The 21,339-nt window shown below is 34.8% G+C and overlaps 1 protein-coding gene across 1 annotated transcript in view; it reads right to left on the reverse strand.

The window, feature by feature from the left end:
• Positions 1–21,005, reverse strand: part of ARMC4 (armadillo repeat containing 4) — a 49,944-nt gene extending 28,939 nt beyond the window's left edge. Inside the window, exons 1-7 of the mRNA XM_008947182.1 lie at positions 20,865–21,005; positions 20,366–20,575; positions 19,969–20,205; positions 18,453–18,563; positions 17,807–17,961; positions 14,190–14,432; positions 6,603–6,717 (exon numbers count right to left, since the gene is read on the reverse strand). Coding sequence (XP_008945430.1) covers positions 6,603–6,717; positions 14,190–14,432; positions 17,807–17,961; positions 18,453–18,563; positions 19,969–20,205; positions 20,366–20,575; positions 20,865–20,972 — 1,179 coding nt within the window. The 5' untranslated portion in view covers positions 20,973–21,005. The remainder of the gene's footprint in view (positions 1–6,602; positions 6,718–14,189; positions 14,433–17,806; positions 17,962–18,452; positions 18,564–19,968; positions 20,206–20,365; positions 20,576–20,864) is intronic.
• Between the last annotated feature and the right edge of the window lie 334 nt (positions 21,006–21,339).

Consider the following 21,339-nt stretch of genomic DNA (forward strand, 5'->3'; position numbering starts at 1 on the left):
TCTTAATGCACAACCCAATATAAAATTGCAACTAAAGAAATTCAACAAATACATATCTGTATTATAGCTGTTTTAGTGAAATAGGGAAACAATTTATAAAATTAAGTTTCTATTACTTTTTTCTTACTAAACAACTTAAAGATAATATTAATCAAATTACTTTATACTTTAAGGCTAATTTTAATCCTGTCTACACAGCTGTGGAAGCTTCCACTATAGCAGAACAGATGAAGAAACATCTTGTAAGATCAGTCTACTTCACTACATATCATAACTTTTTTCCTGTGTTGGGAAAATGCAATGTGTTGGGAAAACAGCAGCAGATAATCAACATGGATATTCTTGTCCTCTTCACTTCACTGAAGCAGCTAAAGCCAGAGCAGCAAAGCACAGGTAGCTTTAACATGGCTCCAAGGCTACTCTATAGCCTGGAAGAGCAGAATTCCTTTCTCCTGTCTCTTCAGGGCCACAGTGAAATACTTGGCAAGTATATCGCTTTTAATAGTTTCAAGAAACAAAAGCAAAGTCCATTAGCCAAGTGTACAGCCCAAGAAGGCATGCAATGAATGTTCTCAGAGATAGCGGAGGGAAAAAAAGTCTACGTAGTCACTCATGCAACTTGTAGTAGCCCTTTTGTCTATTGTTTTCCTTACTTTCCATCATGGAAGACTACACCTACTCCTCCTCTCCTTCCTCACAACTCTCACTGAAGTTCAGTCCTGAGCAAATGCCAAAATCCTCAGTTTTTTCACAGAAGCAGTATTAAAGTCCTTCAGGTCCACAGTAGGGAAAACATCATTATTTGCTTTAAATTATTTTGAAAAGCATTTTAATAATAGAAGTGTGAGAAGCAGATAACATTGGATAACTGAAAAAAATAGATGTAGTTTCCATTGGGTTTGGATTGAATTGAATCCAAGTGAGTGCCTAAGCAAAATGTTTACAATAGTTATCACTAATATGTAGTTTAATACTGTAAAGATGCAAGACACCAATACTGGAAAGTTCTGAGGACAGTCTAGGAAAACAATCAATGCAGTGACAACACAAACTAATGAATCATTTTAACAATTATTTTTTGTGCCTTTGCAACTCTGGTATGGTGCCATAAATTAGAGTGGTATATGAAAAGGCAATGATATCATATTGTACTATGTACCATTACAGACCACTGGGAATCTGAACAAGCAGCATGAGGAACAAAATATATTATAGTTCAATCAAAAGCCTCTGCACTAGATAAAATGGTTGCTTGAAATTCTCTGCTTTATACTATGCAGCAAATGGGACACAATGATCTCGGTGCTTTTTTCTTGTCTTAAAATCTATGGAAATTCCATGTGGCAAGTGAAAGGCTAAAGATAGGAGAAAAGTGAGATGGACAAGAAGGAAAACCCAAGAAGAGAATAAAAAGAAAAATGTCAGGAAGATGGGGTAAAAATCCAATTAGCAAGTCTAATTTAAAAGTACAGAAGCTACATGACAAGATGTTGACTAGCATGTGTAGCTATTATAAATTAAGTTACAAAGAAACCTGGTAAAATATTTTCCAGAGGAACAGTATTCCTTCAGAAAATGCTAATGGAATGGAACCAAAACCTTCCATAAGAACACAATGACTTCTTGAAAAGTTTTGACAGAAACCAGGCAGAAACACAGGCTAAATTACCAATGTGCCTCTTCATCTTTTCTCTTGTCAGCCAGATGGCTGGTGAATAGCTTGCCAGGCTGCTTGGCTTCTGGTTTTCATAGAATCCCTGACTTCTTGCCTGATGGGCTGCCAAACAGCTGGAAAGCCAGGTCTCCAGGAGCTCCTAAGCTTTTTGGCTTCTTATGGTCTCCAAGCTCTCAGACAACTTTGCATAGAACTTATGACCTGAGGCTCCCCAATGAGGGAGACAGAGGTTATGCTCTTAGTTTCTTTTAGCTTCCCAGCTTTCAGGTTGTGTATTTTACAGGAACTAGACTCCTACATTTGTAGACAAAGAAACTCAGGGCAGTCTATGTCAGTCTACCTCCAGACTAACATGTCTATAGGAGGCCCAAATAACACCTGATGGTCGATTTACTCACCTTCTAGGTGGCCCGTGCCAAGAATTATTGGATAGGCTGGTTCCACATGTACACTGGCAAGCATGGCAGCATGGCAAGCTATGAATTTGCCAAGCCAGGTCAGGCTTCCAAAAATTCCTTTTTCCCTCTTATAGCGCTCTTTTCAAGTTTAGTTCATAACAAATGCTTAAAAATTTGGAAAGTCTACATCCAGATGTCAGGGACTAAAAACTGCATAAAAATTAGATCAAATATAGAGAGGTAGGTGTGATGATGTTAAAAATCATAATGTCTAGAGAACACAAATAGGAAAATGGAAAGAGAGCAGTACGAACACTAAGTTTGAACTGCCAAGGTTTCTGTATAGAATTACAAGAAGCATAGCAAGGAAAACAAAAACTGGAAAATGCTGTAGATACTGAAGTAGGGAATTTTGACATTATAGGCTTAAACAAAGAATGGTACGTAAACAAAAATGTATTGGTACGACTTAAGTGTAAATATTTAAAGTATAAAACAAATTAACAACAGTGTGGATTATAGAGCATCACTGATCTTTATACACTACAGTTCTAAATTAACAAAATGTGTAAACAAAGCATCTTCATTTAAAATGGCAAATAATTTTACTATTTGTTAAATATCAAAAGAATTTCCAAGTTCAACTAGATTTTGTTGTTACTATTTGTAAAGAAATGTCCTGTGTGGTTTTATACATATGGTTATATTAAAATTTCCATAACAAGCAAAAAATCTATGTAAGAATCCTAAATAGTATGGGTCATCAGCAGCATATTTTCCACCCACAGGTTAGCTCCAGACTGCTGGCTCCAGTAGAATTCACTTCCTCAGTATATAATAGTTTTGCAAGAGTGAAGGCTACTTGACCTCCACACATACCGATCTCATGACCCTTCCCTCTTAAACATGGCTTAGTTTTGGATTTGGGGGTTTTACGTGTCAGCACAAACATTCTCTTTCCTTGTGTGTAGGAAATACACAGACAACTTTAGATGGCTGATCATCCTTCATGACATCCATGAAATTCCACTGCAGAACTGGAAGGGATGCAATAACTTGGGGGAGAAGGGAGGAAATCATGCTTTATCAGGAAAGTGTGGGATGTCATTTTACAAGTGCATTTTAAGCAAATAGAATAACTGTCTTCTCTCAAATCTCCAGTCTCATATTGTTTACTTAATTATTTTGACAGACTTTATACATAACTGGTTTCCTGAAGTTTTTTAAGAAAGCCTTTACAACTGTAGCTATAACAAAAGCTAACAATGAAACTTTTAAAGTTGAAAGCTCATATGCAAGCACAAAGGACAGAGAAAAAGATGATGCCTGGCATCACCATTCATGAGGACAGAAAATAACCTCTACAACTTTTCAAAAATTTATTTCTTTCAAGACATGCTATTTAAAGGTTACTCTGTAATGAAACAGGTACCTTCATACAAACTCAAGCTGGCAGTGTTCCTCTTATTGGTACAATGCCTTTGAATAACTTTTATAATAGCCCAAATAATGTCTTTGTAGAGTTTCTCTAAATTTTTCTGTTTAGGCTGATGTACTTCGGGAGAACATTAAAAATACTGTTTTTTAAAGAAACATCATAAGTGATATTGCTGCTCCAACATCAACACAGTTGAGTAGACTTTTTTAGCCATTTTTCATAACCATTTGTGTTTCTTGGACAGTGCATTAATACTTTGTCATTACCAATGTGCCTGCAGTAGTAACTTTTCCTTTTGGAAGTAGGGAAGTAATTAATAAGAATCTGCTTCTATTAAGATAATTCTTTTGAAGAAATTACATTCTTGTCCCTATGTCTTACATTTTAAAGAAATACATGAATTAATTTATCAAAAATCATGAGATATTTGTCCAAGACTCACATGTGGCACTCACACGTACTGTGCAAATTTTCTCAGGAGATTTCTACCACCCAAATGATATCACTGCCACCCTACCTGTAAGATACATTCTTTTGCTAAAAGAACTTGTAAAGGCTAAAATTATTTAGAACTAATGCTGGCATACAGAAGTGATGACTGATGCCAAACCAACATTATGACTGTCAGAGCTGTAACAGTTTATGTGCTACAGCGTACAATGTATATCCTCTATTAAAAAAGTCTTATGCACCAAATATCACTGACCTATATCATATTGCTAAACCAAACAATAACACCTACCTATATCATACTGATACAATTCTATTCTATGGGAAGTACTCTGACCCAGCTACCATAATGTAACTGTCATCATATATAATCTAGGGTTACTAGAACTTGGCTTCTGCTCCCTCTGCAATTAACTTCCTAATAGCAAGCAAACTAGTTAGACCTGAAAGCTCAAAAGTGGCTATCACATAAACATCTTCAGAATTCAAGTTTTGATCTTTTGTAACTCTTATCCCTCTAATAGTCAAACAAAAACTATAGACTTCCCAGTCTTCAACATATTCTGGTACGAGTAAGTGCATGAGAGATGATAATGTACTCCCCCATGCTCTGACAAAAGCCCTAACAGTATGATAAGATTAGCTTCTAAGTTTGATATACAGTAAATGTCCATGCAGAAAAATGGATGCTGCACTACATGGTTATAAAAATTTGTTTCTGAACCTCCACACTAAGAAGAGAGCCATCACAGCTTCCACAGAAGAACACAAAAAGAAAGCAATTCCAGATTCCAAGCTCACAGCTATTTGAAACATGGTTTGCACTCCCAAGTACAGGCATGGAAAAGTGAGAATGCACATAATCCTTTTAAAGTCATACACTTATTACTGCACTGCATAAACCAAATTGTGCTTCTTGAAAGATCATGTAAATTGTTCAATATCATTAATTTCCAATTAAAAACAAAAACCCAAACTTTTGTTTACATAGAAATAGTCACTGCAGTTCCACAGTGTGGCTGTAATTGCTGCTTTATACATATTTATTTCCATTCAGTGTCAGAGGAAAGGGTATTATTGGCAGGTTTGTTTCAGTGTACCACTCTGCCTCAGTCTCACACAAAGAACTCTTTGTGGGGTCACAGATTAGCATTTGGGCAGGCAGCCAAGAGAGATGAAAGGAGGATAGCTACATGAAGGATGTACATAGCTTACACTCATTAAATACCCCAGCAAAATAAAACGAGAGAAAAGCCCATGTACTCTATAATTTCAGTAGCTGCCCTTTATCCCCTTAGTTTCTGAAAAAGCGCTTTTAGTGGAAGCTCTAGCAATGTGCAGTTCTACTCTGGCACTACAGGTTTCACATTCTTACATACAGTAAGTATTACCTCTGTACTGAGATATAGTAGTATTTTAACAGTCAGTTATAATAATATTGTTCAAAAGAGAGGCAGGAATATCCATATCATGCAGAGGAGACATGTATACACCCCACTATCAGGAAAAAAAAAGCTTTATAGTACTAGACAATACATTTGGAAAAAAAAGTGGAAAGATACTTCAGAATAACAAGCATGTCTGAAAAAATGGCAAGAAAGCTGCCACTGTAGAAATCATTGTGAAGAAAAAGAAAATGCTTAAATTATAAAAAATCAAGACCAAATGTTGTCAAAATACTTTCATCCATATATCTTTACCTACACCCATCCATCTATATAAATTACATGAACCATACAGTGCTCTATTTAAAACATGAAAGGTTGCCTGCAGAGGATGCCAAAGATATCTAGCACTTTGAAAGAATTCCCATTCTTTACATAGTCAGGATATCAAATGATAAGTAGAAATAAATTATAGAGAGATGTATTTGTGGTACAGTAGAGAGAGGATGCAAAAATTGTATTAAATATGGAGGTAAATTAGGAACAGAAGATACTACTGCACAAGAATTAAGGATAAAAGTCTTAGTATTCTAGTAAGCTTCTAATGGGAAACAAAACCTTATCCACTTATTTTACCACAGGTTAGTGGTTAAGAATTCACTGAGGATGACTTAGAGCTGATATTCACTATTCTCTCTCTGTTTAGAAACAGACATGAAATAAATGAATAGCTCAGTCTTCTGTGCACAACTGACCTTCACAACAACCACTATTCACAACTGGCACTTTCTGTTGGCAGTCGGAGCAGAAAATCTAAGGATTACATTGGCACCAAGTCTCAAATATGCTCTGAAACCAAATGATGATCTTCTGAGAATATGGCTCAAGTACCTCATAGTGGAGAACAACTACAACTACCCATGCTATTCACAGCCTGTTAGTATAAGCTTTCTGGTTTTAGCATTGTTAGATTTTCAGCATGCTTTGTTTGGGAACAGTAAGTTTAGGTCCTGATAATTATTAAAATATATTTTCCAAATACAGTAAGCACTGTAAAGGCAAAACAGAATGCTATAAGAAGTGCTACTCACTTCTGAAAAGCAAATTTAATTTTTTTTTTTTTTTTTTCAGCATTTAACAGAATGAAATAAAGAGACTAAGTAGCAAACAGCTAACTATTGCTGGAAATCATTCCAACGTAAAAGTTACATGTGAGTATATACGTAACAAAGATATTACTTTAAATACTTTCTTACCTTTGCATTTTCAATGCAAGGGCAAATAGCCCAAGCTGCACCTGCTTGAACATCTGGGTTAGGATTTTTCAGCAATGACCATAACAAACGAACTCCATCTAGATGGTCAATTATCCTATTGCAGAAACAGACCAGGAAAAGAGGAATAATTATGGCATAGACAACAATAAATATCAAATTATATCAGTTTGTTTGGAACACTGCTTTAAAAGATATTGCTATGATTTTAACATGTGTAAGTGCTTGTTTTATTGTCAGATAATCACCATCAATATATTCGGTACACATTGCTCACTATAGCAGATGAGTTTGAACAAATGATGTCACGACATATTTTCTAACTAAATCTCATTAATGTTTACTTTTTCTCAGAAGTGTCATTCAAATTTTTTACAGAAGATAAAGAAGACTAAACTACATTATAACCAAAACTCATAAATGTGAAACCAAGCATGTGACTTTTTAACGATCTGCATGCTAAATGAAATCTGAATTGAAGCATACTAGCTTCTTTCACATAGTAACAAATACTTTCCAAAACAAATATTTGTGCCCAAAACTATGTACTTAACTTTTCATTCAGTCTATGCTTAATGTATTTACCTTACTCTATGACATATTTTAAAATACTGTGTTCCTATTCTCACATTAGAAATTAAAATGGTCACACCACAGTGCATCCTTTGTTGGGCACGAATAACGTGTAACTTGTTTCCCATATGCTCCTTATGAACAAGACTAACACTAAATACTGTTATAATTACTTAAACACACTGTAATCAAGGTATCCTCGTGACTAGCTGAAATATGAATTATCATCAGAATCATCTCCACACCATCTGTATTATGTTTACATATCTATCAGGCTTGGGAATCACAGTTTCACGTTAGGGTCCAGTGAATACCTTCAGTGGCAAGGAAGGTCAAACAAAACTTAAAAATCTTTACAAACTTTTTTTTTTTTCCCAAAAGATACATTAAACCCAAAGTAGATGACTTGAAGATAAAGAAAATCAACTACATCATCATCTAACCTCAAAAGTAAAAATTCAATTGTATAACATGAGTCTACATCTTCAATGGTAAATACAAGGGAAATTTAAATATAGATTGTACTTAAAAACATTGGATAAAACCATCTCATTTGTGTTCTCCATATAGATGTTTGACAGGAATTACAAAATCAGCTTTGTATGTAATCCTATCAGCATCTGAAGCTGAAAAAATAAAGGACATGAACTCTGTCTAAAATAACCAAAGATTTTATTCCTAACACTTTTATGCAAACTAGTTAAACACCTATGTTTTTCAAAATAACACATTCTGCACAAAGCTATGGTTAAGCTGAGACACTACAAGTTTTTTAAGATCTGCCAGTTTTAATATAGCTTATTTTACATACTTAGTTCTAAATCAACTGCAAGAAAATCATCATTCAAAAGACAAATTCAGAAGTCTCAAGGCAACAAAATTAAGCAGTGTGATCACGACCTACACAATTACATATATATGTTCACATAGTAAGGATGACTTCAGTAAAAGCTTCAAAACAAGCTTTTAAATCCCACCAAACATTGAACATTTTTAATCAAATTTAACTTTACTATCCTGTCATTTCAGAAAGTACATGGAATTTTTTTTCCCTATATTGGAATTAATTAAAAAAGAAGCCATGAATCTTTCTTCTAGTCAAGCAGATTACTGACCATTTACTAACATGAGGTACTTCCTCCCAAGAGGGGCTAAATATAAATGACCCAGCTCCAACCAGTATATAAAAATCAAGAGATAGAACCCAAACATTGAGCTCAGGTTTTTCCACTGTGCTTAAAAAAACAACCTCTAGGATGATTTATCTTTCCTTTCTATTTTTTTGAAAACTTCCTTTTCAATATAAGATTTACTTTCATTTTCTTTTCAGTTTTCTAGTCTTCAGCTTTTCAAGGTAAACTAGACTCACTCTGTGGTTCATTTTCTAGAGAAGAGTTTCATCTTTTGCTTGAAGATCAGAAAGACCAGTAGTCTTAGAGCCAAGAGAACAGCTCAGAATATCTGAAAGTGTAGTCCTCTGTCCATTCAACATGCATAAGAGCAAACTAAAAACCAGTACAGACTAAACAAATTACATTGTTCATCACCAATTACTGCTTTCTGTCAGTAACACCAGATTAACTCAAACAAAAAAAAACTCTACATACAAGAATGATGCTCTTAAATTCTCATACTGGAAGAATTCTTGTTGTGTAATCACCATACAAGCACAAAACCTTTATTTTCATCTTGCTGAGGACTTATATTTGCCAATTAAGAAAGCATTGATAAAGAGTTCAATTTTATTTTTTTTCTCTCTATGGTTTCCCTGCACAATGTAGCAGATGAAGAAAATGGGTGTTAAATGAGCATATCTGCTCTAAAAGCAAAGGGAACACTAAAATAAATGTCTCCGAAAAAAAGTTTCCTCTATAAAAGTGCTGAGACATTAGTTTCTTGTCTACACAAAAACTCTTTTTTAAAGTGATGAAAAAAAACCGTTTAGGTTTCTTAACAAATAAACAAAGAAAGAGATGGGAAAATAGACCTGTAATTTTGAAAATTTCAGCTCTGATGGCATAAAGCTATTATTCTGATTTGATTCTGTATCTAATTTTTTTTCCCCTAATATTTATTTTAGCACTATTAGCAGGATGCTGTAATAAAGCTGTTAAAGCTGAAATACAAGCAAACGTATCTTAAAATTACTTTGATTTGCCTTCAAGTCATCCACAGTTAGTACATTAGTCACTTTCTGGTTACACTCACTTAAATGATATATTTTATAATAGTTTGTTGACACCATGATGATAAAATTAAACTGCAGTTCAATCTGGATTAAGCAACCACTCAGGACTGTTACAGGAAAGGTCTTTTAATAAAGATGCAGAACACTTTCTTTGAAAACTGAAGGGAATTTCATAAAAGCTGAAATAATAGTTGATATCATAAATATTAATATTTTATAATTTAAAGTTCAAATACCTAACTGCTTTATAGAATAGGTGAACTGAATGTAAATAATGTGTCTAATGTACAAAACACTGTCAATAGTCAAAAATCTAAGCAGGCATAAAAGTCACCCAAAATAGAAATGTAAACTTTATTACAGGCAATTGCCATCTGGTGCTTCACTCTAAGTACACAGCAATAAATAAACATGTAGAGTTACAAGTAGGAGCAAGGATTCTGGACTGCTGTGGGTCTATACCTTAACATAGTAGAGGTTTTTCACAACAGACCTGGACCAAGATGGCCAGCATCCACCTCTTCCCATTCAGACCTCTGTGCCCTGTTGTAGACTGTTCTTATTTGATCACTGATACAATTTAGAACAAAGTGTAGATTACACTGCTCCTCAAAATAACCAGAAGTATTTGTATTGGCAGTCAGAAATAGCTGCAGTGAGGATGTGCTTCTAGCATGCACTCCTGGGCTGGCCAGATGTGATCAGGACAGAGGGGAAGGGGTATGCAGCTCACACCACTCCTACAAAAAGGCAATTGCAAGGTGTATAAGCAAAATGTCTTCCTGGTTTCTACACAGAGCAGCTGATGTATGGTGTATATAGAAATATCGTATGGACAAATAATGCAATTAAACCCATTCAGAGATTACTAGAATGCCTAGGTTACAGTGAATTGGCATCTGCTATCTGACCAGTGCAGATAATTTAATAAGATAAATTTAACAAGATAAATTTTTGGAATTATTGATGACTATTTACAGTCAACAAAAGTAATTCCAAAATTCAACAATAAAGGCTTTTCACATTATTTCATTTAAGAACCTTGATATCATGACATCATTGAACATCATGAGATGTCTGTGCAAGATGTGGATCATAATTCTAGAAATTTACTTTGTTTTCTATGTATATCTGAAACTAGCAAAGTTGTTAATCTGAAATAGTACTTCTCTTTGAATTCAAAGTTCAACATTGAACATTTCCAGTAGAAACTTCAACATGAATTGCTTAAACATACATACTCAGAGCGTAGACATCTGTTTGTCCTATCTACCATCTTTCTCTGTCACAGTGTTATTTGCCAGAACTTTTGAGAACTCTAGTTTAATTGTCTGCCAATTTAGACCACAAATACAAATGTAAATAAACAAAGTTATACTGACTCTGTATTGTGCTCACTGGTAAGATTCCAGAGCTTAATTCTGGCAGAATGTAATCTTGTCTTTTTTGAAAGCACAATTTAGCATATTTCTTAAAACTTTCACTAGTCACTGTAGACGGCTTTGATAAATAGTATTATATACCAATGACTCAAACTCCATTTGTTTGGCTAAAATAATCATATGGTTTAGTTTATAAGATTATAAACCCTCAGTTTTGAACACTAGAGATGAAATCTATGGGTTTTCAAATGAAATGGGCAAACTAAATCTAGTGGCAGTTAAAGAATAAGCACTAGTCCTCTGGTTTTAGTAAGAGAAAAAGAATAACTTGTAAAGAGTTCCTCAAAGACAAACATATATAGAAGATGTGCAGCAGCATTTCTGTGCAGCAGACTGAGTATGAAGAACAGCTACATGCTTTCCACATAAAAGCAAATAAGTTCAGTCACAAAGTTATGCTTTTTTTCCAGGATAAGTCAACTTATTTTTTTGCTGTGAGAGAAGCTGGCTGCTATTCTTTATTTTACACAGTTCAAAAACTCAGTAAGAATCACTTAGTTGTTTGAAGTTGTCTTAAAGTAAAGGTTTGATGCAGAGAAGTAACACTGTTGTACCTTTCACTCTGTAGTTATAGGACTTAAAGTGTCAATCAGGAAACACGGCAGAGCTAAAATATATAAAAAGACATATGGAAGCTATAGATTCACTTATGCCAATCTACCAGTCTCTTTGTGCAGGCTTCCTCCATGGAACATATGATAAGTACACAGCATTTCCCTCAGAAGTTAATTGCACTGTTTCTCAGGGGTTTTACAATCCATAATATTTTCTTTTACCGTGCTCTTCATTGCATACCCCTGAATCATTCACAGAAACTCCCACCAGCTCCACTCTTGGTCTTTATGGTTTCCACATACCTACTGCTGCAAGTATAACCACATTCAAAACAGAAGACTGCTCAACCAAATACTTAGTCTCTAAGCCACACTTTGTTAAACACACATGCAGCTAATGAAATGTAAGAACATCTCTTAAAACTCTCAATTCTGATGTGAGCTTGATACTCCCTTTAAATTTCCCTGATTTGTTCTGGGTTTCTAGTCCCCATGAAAGTCAATGACAGAAGAATTCAGAAAAAAAATCTTAGTTTTCAGAGTTTCTGTAGTGCCAAACTAAAAAAGTGAGTCTTCAAACAGTGCTTGTCTGTACCAGCTGATAAAACAAGCCTCAAGGCTTGCCAGCCAAATTTGTCAGGAGAAAAGCAAATAGTAGAGAACAACTTCTCTTCTAGACCCTGTCTAGCCATTTTCAAGAATAAGTGTGAAATAAGGAATGTAATAGGGATCCAGCCAGATGAACCAGGAAGATCAGGAAAGAGCCAAGTATCAACCTGCAATAGGAAGTTTTTACCATCTCTATATACTTGCAGGCTAGAAGTGGCTTTGCTTTCTACCTAGAAGCATCTTGGCACATCTCCACATCCTTGTTAAGATGTGTCCTTTCAATTAAAAACTTCAGAAAATGTTTACAGAAAGACATTTAACTCTGCAGTAGTTTCTAATAAGGTTACTTACTGGTTTAGTCCCAGTAAAGGTTTTTTTTTTGTTTGGTTGTTTGGGTTTTTTAAATTTTTTGTTTGGTTGGTTTGGTTTTTTTTTTCTTTGGTTGGTTGGTTTTTTGTTTTCCTCAGGGGAGCCCGACAGAGGCAGTGCTCTCAACCCTGTGAAAAACACTCAACCAAGCCAATCATTTACACATGTGAATAGTTGCACTGCTGTCAATGTTTTAACTATTATTTTTAAATATTTTGCTGGTTTGGTATCAAACTTATCCACACCTGTATGAATCATGCCTTGGGAAAAGACAGCAGCATTATCTCTTCCAGTACTACAAGTCTAACTAGCACAATATGTCAGGTACATGTTACAGTCTTAATGCTAATAATATTTTCTGTATAACAGTTTTTTTGTAGTAGTAAAAAGGCTATTCCATTTTTGACCTAAAATGCTTATATTTTAAAATATTTTTAAAAGTTGAGAAACTTCAATAGAGAATTTTTTTATACGAAGAAAATTTGATATTTGATTCCTTTGTCTGCTCTTTGCAAACTCTGTAAAATTTTAAAATTTTGTCCAAAACAACCTGTACTCTCCCCTTCTTAAAAACAAGATGGACTTTGTTCTATCACAATTTTAGCATCAACTTGTGTTATTTTTTATGCTTATACTGACCACATCCCAGTATGAAGCTATCCATACTGGACACTACAAGTGACAGTCATGAGTACTGGAGTATGTCTGAGGTTTTATAAATATCAATTTATATTTATTAGCATGTAAATTTCTCAGTTGATCTCCAGTGTTAATTCTGTTAGGTTAGTACATTACTCTGAATGCTGAATTTTAGTGAGATATGTTGTGAAAGTGATTTCATTTATTTTCTCTTTCATACTACGTGGCTAACTGTTCGTGTTTACGGTTGTGTACCATCTAGCCTTTTGCCACTGGGTGACAGCCAAAGCATGAAAACAAAAGCCCTGTTCAGGAAAAGAATTCCCTGCACTGCTAAATGAATATCAAGTGTATTATGCAAATCAGAACAGGAGGAGCTTAATAAAACTCTCTTTCTAACCTTCCTTATGTATAAGTAGAGAAATATGTTGAGAATCTTGAGGTAAATATCCCTGTAAAAGAACAGTAAGCACAGTAAATGCTGTCCTTAACATTTAACTGGAACATTTAATCATAAAACTCAAGGAAAAAAAAAAACTTTCATAAAATCATAAAACTTTTTTTGTAAGTTGTACAAATCTACATCACAAAATCAAAGAAAGCAGCAACTGTCTCAGTAAAATAGTTGTGTTCTTTGGTTTTGCAAAGGAATAAAAGGCAAGAAAAGTGTTCCAAAACCTCTGAGTTCGTAAAAGTAATAACAGAGAGGGACAAAACAGATCAAATACAAATAATACTCTACTTTAAAAATTTGCAAATTATTTTTCATTACAGTAAACGTGTACATTTCCTTTTAAAATTACTTTGTCTAATTTTTACTATTATTTATGATTTGATAATAGATGTAAAAAGGCAGAACAGGTACCTATCACAAAGCACTTTAAAATGGTGCTGTGTAACTCTGATTTTTAACTTTAATAAAAATCAATTTACTAAAGGTTTATCTGACTGTCCCCCACATGCAAAAGCTTTGTGTTCCATATATTTTATTAATTTTTTTTTTTTTGCTATAGAGAGAGCACATAGGATGTAACTAACCCACACAGTCCTGTGGAAAACAAAAAGTGAAATATACTTTTAAGTCAGATTAGAACTTACTGTATTTGTAGCAGAACTAAAATTAAAAAAAAAAAAAAAAGAAGAAAACAAAACACATTTTTCAGTATTTAAAGTGCTATGAATATGAATAGCTTACATCATATTTTCAGGTTCTGTTGCACAAGCTTCCACTGTTTTGGTGACATTCACAAGAAGTGCCTGATTAGTTCCAGTAAGCAGCTTCACTAGAGGTGGTATTCCACCACATCCACGGATAACAGCTCGATTTATTGGCTCTTGGCAACATTCTCCCAGTGCTCCAACAATATTTACAAGGACTTCTTCAGGCTGATCAGTGAGCAAACCTACCAAAGCTTCTACGGCTTTATATTCCTGAAACCTAAAAGACAGCAGTAAACACAAAGTTGTTATTTTTAGTATGTTATGTAATAAATTTAATTTTATAATTGAGGTATCATTATAATTGAAGTACAGTGTTTAATTTCTGCATCTAAATTATCTTGTTGAAGAAATCACAACACAGGTAAAGCATTCCAAAGAGTTCTTGAAAATGGGACATACAGGATAATTTCTTACTCTACCTTTTTAAATACACTTCTCTAATTCAGCTGTCTAGGAATCTGCAGAGTAGCTTGAAGGGTTTATAATACTTAATATGTGGATACAACATCCATAAATAGCTGAAAACATACTGGAAGTATCCCAACTTCCAGTACTTTTTCCTGCAATGTAGCTAGACTAGTAGTGTATCAGACACTCTTCCACCTGTCCGGACAAAAGGATCACACTTACTTTTTACTAAATATTAGTGTTTGGAGTTTGTCCTGACAGGTTCTATATTTCCTTCAGGCCTTAATATGTGCAATTCCCTAAGGTCAGACCTATAGTTCTTGTAAACTTCTATTGTACTATGCTAGTTTCCATTTTGAAATTAAGACACAAGCTGACAAAAATCTGAACTGACTGCTATATTAATACTTCCCTCATTCCTCATAGCACTTATGGTACTGAAAAACAAAAATATGTTTAAAAATCCTGGAGGTCCTTTCCGACAAATAGATGTGTACTAAACCTCAGAAGTTCACGTTTCAGAAGAGGACTTTGCTCCTCAGTACTGGGGTCATCTTCAAAGTTCTTTTTGTTCAGAACTTAGAGGGTTCTTAACGCTTAACAAATACTGTCTCTTTCTTTCATACATTTTCTGTGATACACCTTGACAATTCCACTTGGTGTATCAAGTTAGATCTGGCCTGTATATTACCTAATAAGTATGCTTTGTTTTATAACTTTGTGTAAATACACGTACTTCATCTACTAAAGAGATAACTTCTCTGAGGATACACAGTTCTCATTAGTACTACCCTCATGGCCCCTAGCTTCTAGAATTATCTACTTGACCTACAAATACTCTGCATTTTCCAAGGGTCAACTTACTTTTGCCTTTTATTTCACACACACAAAAGTATTTTTGAGATTTTTATGTCAGAACTAGAACTGTTTCAAGAAAAGTTAATCTTTCCAAACTGGTTTATCCATATAACAAAGTAACTGAGAAATGAGAAACTCATTTTTCTTTATTCAAGCCTTTGCTTAAAGAGAAAGCTTCCTCTCTTTCTTCATTATTCTTTTATCTGAGAGAGAAAACATCAGCAGCATGAAAAAAAGAGGAATAAAGTAAGCTAACAATTGAAAAAAAACACCCTTAATTTTCTCTAGATGTTTTATCTGTGTTGCATATCAACTGCTTCACACAACAGAATGAGCTGGCTCTGCAACTAGCAGTCTACATAGAGCTGTGGGCTCAAGGCCATCTTGTGTCCAGAAGCAATACAGCTGCTTGCACTGAAACTGGAATCTGAGCTAGTCAGGCCCATGTACCAGCTCACTGCTGAGTCAGTACACCTCATAAATGTAGTTCAGGTACAGGAAATACTGTGGAGTAGTTTGAGGATAATTAAGTGGCCCTGCAGGAACCAACAGGATTTGTTAGTTCTAGCTTCATGCCAGACTCAAGCTCAACCCTTCAGATCTATTTATGTGCTTCTATACTATCTGTTTAGTAGTGCCCTCTCATCTTGAGTTTGGATAGGGCTTACTGCTTCAGACTCAGCACTACATAACACACAAACTCAGTCCAAGTCTGGACCTGTGCCTGGCTAGCAACCTTCATGGAGCTTCAAGCCCTTGCCAAAGATGTGCGAGTAGCTCAAAAATATGTCTTTGCATTTGGACAGAATTATTTGCTACAGCTATACTTACAAGTAAAACAAGCGAGGGCTCATACTCTAGTGCTAAAGACAAGAAGCACAACATAGCATCTATACAGCTAAATTCTCTTGTCCTCACAGTCCAGGGTGTTCACAATTCCACTGTGCCCAACGGAAATAATCTGTTGCCTGCCCTGTTCCCAAGGTGTGTCTGGGCATTTTCTGGGAGAGTGCTTGCTGGCACAGGCCAAACTGTGTAAGGGGCTGTGCTGGCAGTTGAACAGTATGGATAATCATAACATAGGGCCTGAGCCCTGAAAGTTTTGGCCCCGATTAGTTCACTAGTATAGTGAGAGCCATTCAGTCCATCTCATCACTGATTGATTCAGAACCACGATGCTCCCGTGCAGATACCCAAAGGCCACAGAAAAGAAGGATATACTATTCTGAATAGCCAGGTTATGGTGCAATCAAGAATGCAAATAGCAGTAGGACACCAGAAGTATGTAAAGGCCATGGCTCTGCATACAAACACTTTGGAAACTCATTTAGGACAGTAAAGAGCCATACTGTTAACCCTTATTACTGGACTTTTCTACTTGTTATCCAGCAGTTATATATCGGCTCCAGTTGCCCAGCAAACTAAAATTACAGTTTCAGGAAAAGGTTACCTTTTACTGATACTCCATGCAGGCTATAAATCTCAAATTTTTCTATGCAAACAGCATAACTTCAGCAGCAAACATAGCATATACTCCAGTGGAGCAGGCTTTTTTCTTTTTTTGAGGTAAGGTCCATGAATCTGATAAATTAATTTTAGACGAAGGAGCAAAACATTCTCCATCATTAAGCTGCTGCATGAAAGGTGGAGGGTGATAACTCCTGCTGTTACATTATTGGATAACCACTCTGGACCCTGATACTGCGCAGTTGTAGGTACTTAATGTAGGACTCTCATCAGTTAATTCCACTCATTTAGAAGCTGGGTGTCCAGACTAAGCTACCTTCTTGGGCCCTTTCTGTAAACAAGGAGAGAGGCATCAAGGCTAATTATCCTAGATTCCAGTTTATCCCTAAAGTAAGTGGGTCTAATGTGTATTAGATATATACCATAGAATGAGATAATTTGCTCTCTGCTGCTCATGACGTAAAATGTTAGAGCTAAGTTTGCTAACTGCTCTCTGCCATGCAGCAGAGTTCCTGGTTTGTAAGAGGAGTGGAGATATCAGATACATCCACGTGTCAAATGTTTAGTGTGTGGTAGTACACTTCCTGATTCAGTGTCCTGTATCTTAACTCTTCTTCAGAGGTACCAATTGTCCCCATTGATTATTATCATTCTAGTGACATAATGTCTTCACCATAACCTGATGAGGTGATATGGTAATTTTTTTAATACTTTAAAACCCAAGTTGATACTATGAAGCCCAACTGATTATGAAGTATGTTTTAGAAGAATCATGATATAACTATTTTGAAAACAATAAAAGCCCATGAAATCAAAACTTGATAAAGTAATAAATGTTTGTAAAATAAAATTTTTTACTTTGTAACATTTTCTCTGCTGATTGCACATTTCCAGACTGCTCCTGTTACAGCTGCTAAAAGTTGTTTGTTTTCAGAATTACCAAGCAGAACAGACAGTGGTTGTAGACCTCCATGCTGTCTAACCAGGTCACGTGTTTCTTTATGTTCTGCACACTGTACAAAAAATTGAAATATATATATTATGTAAAATGTCATCAAAAGCTAGTAGTAAAACTAGCTAACTAGTAAAAGCTAGCACAGAAAAAAACCTAAATACTTTATTATAAAGTATCTGGATATGCTAATAACTCACTAAGAGAGTTTGACAGTAAGCCACTACTGTATATGCAGCAGTGCTTATACATTGTCCACTTTGGGAGCAATCAAATGTAAACAGCTCTTAGCACAGTATGCCCCACCTCTGTCCATTGGTTACCTGGGCAATTTTGGGCTTGCACACAAGAAGAGCAACAGTTCTTTAAACAGTTTTTAATATGCAGTGAAAACACTCTCATAAGAATTGTCCAAAGGCCCTCAACATTTTTATAAAGTCATTTCTTACACATTAGAAAAATAGTAAAACTAAGAAATACTAAAACTGACAACCATGTGAAAACAAAGGGCTTATCTTGGCTCTGATCTACTGATTAGAATAATACAATTACCTTAAATATAGCACTTGCACAATGCATCTGAAGCTCCTCATGTTCACTACTCAGATTTTTCACAAGGTTCTCAATCATTCCTTCTGTCCTTATTGCAAGTTTGTAACTTGGCTGAAAAGATAAACTGCCTCTCAAATCATTAATATTAATAACACTAATCACAATAATTATACTAGTCTAGGCTTTGATATTGAGAAGTCTTGTACTTTAAGCACAAGTCATCTGCATTGCCTTGAAAATACTACTGATGTTCTCAATATTAATGAAATAAAATCATAGAATCACTTAGGCTGGACAAGAACTTCAAGATCATCAAATCCAACCATTAACCTAACTACCAAAACACAAATTCTCTGCAGTGCTCTTCAAATCACCTGTAAAACTAGATGCTGCAATGCCTACTGTGTAGTCACATTGCTTAAGCAGAGTTCAGAATATTCTGAAAGTTGTCCAGACTGCCTGCTCAGAGCCAAGGAAGAAAAAGATACTTCAGAATGGGATCAAGAACTCACTTCAAGAGCCAGCAGCCAGAACAACAGGTCTATTCCTAGAAAAAGGTTAGATGAATACATTCTTAGAATTAAATTTTTTTGTGATCTTTTCTTCCAAATTTTAACTAACAGGCATTGTAACAGAAGACCATTAATTAAAAGAAAGGAAATACCTTTAGAGATGCATTTAGTCTAATTTCCAGATTTGGTCAGATAAGAAACCCTCAAAAACTTCACCTTCTTATCACAGACTTACTGAAGCTAAAATCTGCCAGGATACTGCCTCTTGCAGCATGCATAAACTTGTGTAGATCAAGAAGCTAACTTTGAAAATACAAAGTGTTTTATAATGAAAAATCTTGAAAAAAATCATGTTCCGTGTCTCAAACTCATCTTATTCAACTTATGCATACTTTTGACCTTAATTTCAAATTCAATTAATTTCAAATACGATTCCACAAATGGAGAAATAACCATTCATCTTATAATGGCAGTGGTAAAAACTTGTATTCAAATTTGAAAACTGAATGTACTTCAACTTGTGAAATCTGTAGAAAAAAAAAAAACACATGAACTCCCTTCTTTTTGCACTTGACAAGACACCATCTTACCCGACTCACTAGGACACTCTACACTGCACTACCCTCCACTGCACTGGATCTCCTTGGCCACACCTGCAGGTTAGCTTTGCAGAATTTAAATGTACTAGTTAACCAGAATGCAGCATCTTAAGTTACCAAATTTAAGTAGAATGAAAAAAAAAAAAAAAAAGATAAAGAAACCCAAACTTATGAAGGATTTAATTTTTATATATTTTCTTTCATGTACTACTCATAGCCTTTTAAATAAAAAAAAAAGTGGTCTTGTCTTTATTACAAAACATCCACTTAATTTTGACCATACCAAACATCTACTTCCTGGTGGAATAAGCACCCTGATTTAAGCGGCAGTCAAATGTAATGCTTCCTTTTAGTAGCCAATTGGTTTAATGATTAGAAATAATTTAGCTATATGTATTTACTTACCTCTGAGGCACATTCTTGTAGTGTCCCCACTACTGGGATTAAAATGTTTGCTTGTGAACATTTGAGCCATCTAGCTAATAATGGAATGCCACCAGCTTTACGGATTGCTTCTTTGTTTTTAGTGCTTTTGCTGCAGCTCCAGAGTGCCAAAGCCCCACAGCGTGCTGTTTCAGTATCATTTGCTTGGTATGATGTTAGGCTGGTTGAGCCTACTGAAACACAGTCCAACAGCCCAACCTAAAAATAAAGTAATTTTTAATTATCTACAGGAAGCTTGATATTATACTGTTTTTTAATGATAGCAAACACTAAGAATTACATACACAACACATTTTTTGACCAAAAATATGCATATGACAATGCATATTTTAACACGGACATTTTAATGTCTGCTTACCAATCTCTTGATTCCTCCATGCTGTCTTACTGTCCTTCGTGCTTGTTTAAACCTAGCAACATTAGCAATTGTTTCAGCTGCCAGACATTTTAGATCTTTATCTGGAGAGTCCAGTATTTTCACCATGCTCTCTAATGCCCCAAGATCTGCAATTGTATGTCTGATTAATGTATTTTGACTAATTTCCTTCAGGATTTTTAAGGAACCAGTCTAAATAATGGAAGATAACAGAAGTTGAATATTATTTAAGTATGCATAAACAGAAAAATTACTTAAAGTGTTGGGTTATCAAAAACATCTTATCTTCTAAATTGAATCAGAAGAAGAAAACTGAAAGTAAAAGATACTGATTTTTTTTTTCTAAAAAATCCTTGAGATCAGTAATATACAGAAACGGAAAAAGAAAAATCCATTTTCTTTATACTATTTAAAATTGAAAATTGAACAAACATTTCCTAGAAATGGCATATTCATTTCTCTATTCAACAGAGCTACTTACCTGACATTTAATTTCTTCTGTATCAAGTAAATTAATTAACACTTCAAGACATCCAATGTCTCTGATAGCCATCTGACAAGTTTCTTGAGAAAGATTGAAATCTCTCATTGAACACAATGCAATTACAGTAGCTGTTGGATTACCTCCCTAAAACAAAGCAAATAATTAACCAATGTGTGAAGTGTATTTAATATAAAACTTAATCTCTTTAGTACCGTAAAACTACTACTAAAGAAGAAACGTTACATAATTTTGATTCTATGGTGTCAAATAACGCATACATAGTAAGAAATGGAATTACTGATAAAGTCAGCAAATGGAATAAAGATTGAAGTAAGAGTGAATAGCACAAGTGACAAATGACTAATATGGCTTGCTGTGAATGGGCTAACAAATTAGGCAGTCAAGTATTGTGAGTTTTGTGTGAGTCTTTGCAAATAGCAAAAGAACACACAGTGAAGATACAGATATTTCA

The sequence above is a fragment of the Merops nubicus genome, unplaced genomic scaffold, assembly GCF_000691845.1.
Source record: "Merops nubicus isolate BGI_N331 unplaced genomic scaffold, ASM69184v1 scaffold10089, whole genome shotgun sequence".
Taxonomy (NCBI): Eukaryota; Metazoa; Chordata; class Aves; order Coraciiformes; family Meropidae; genus Merops; species Merops nubicus.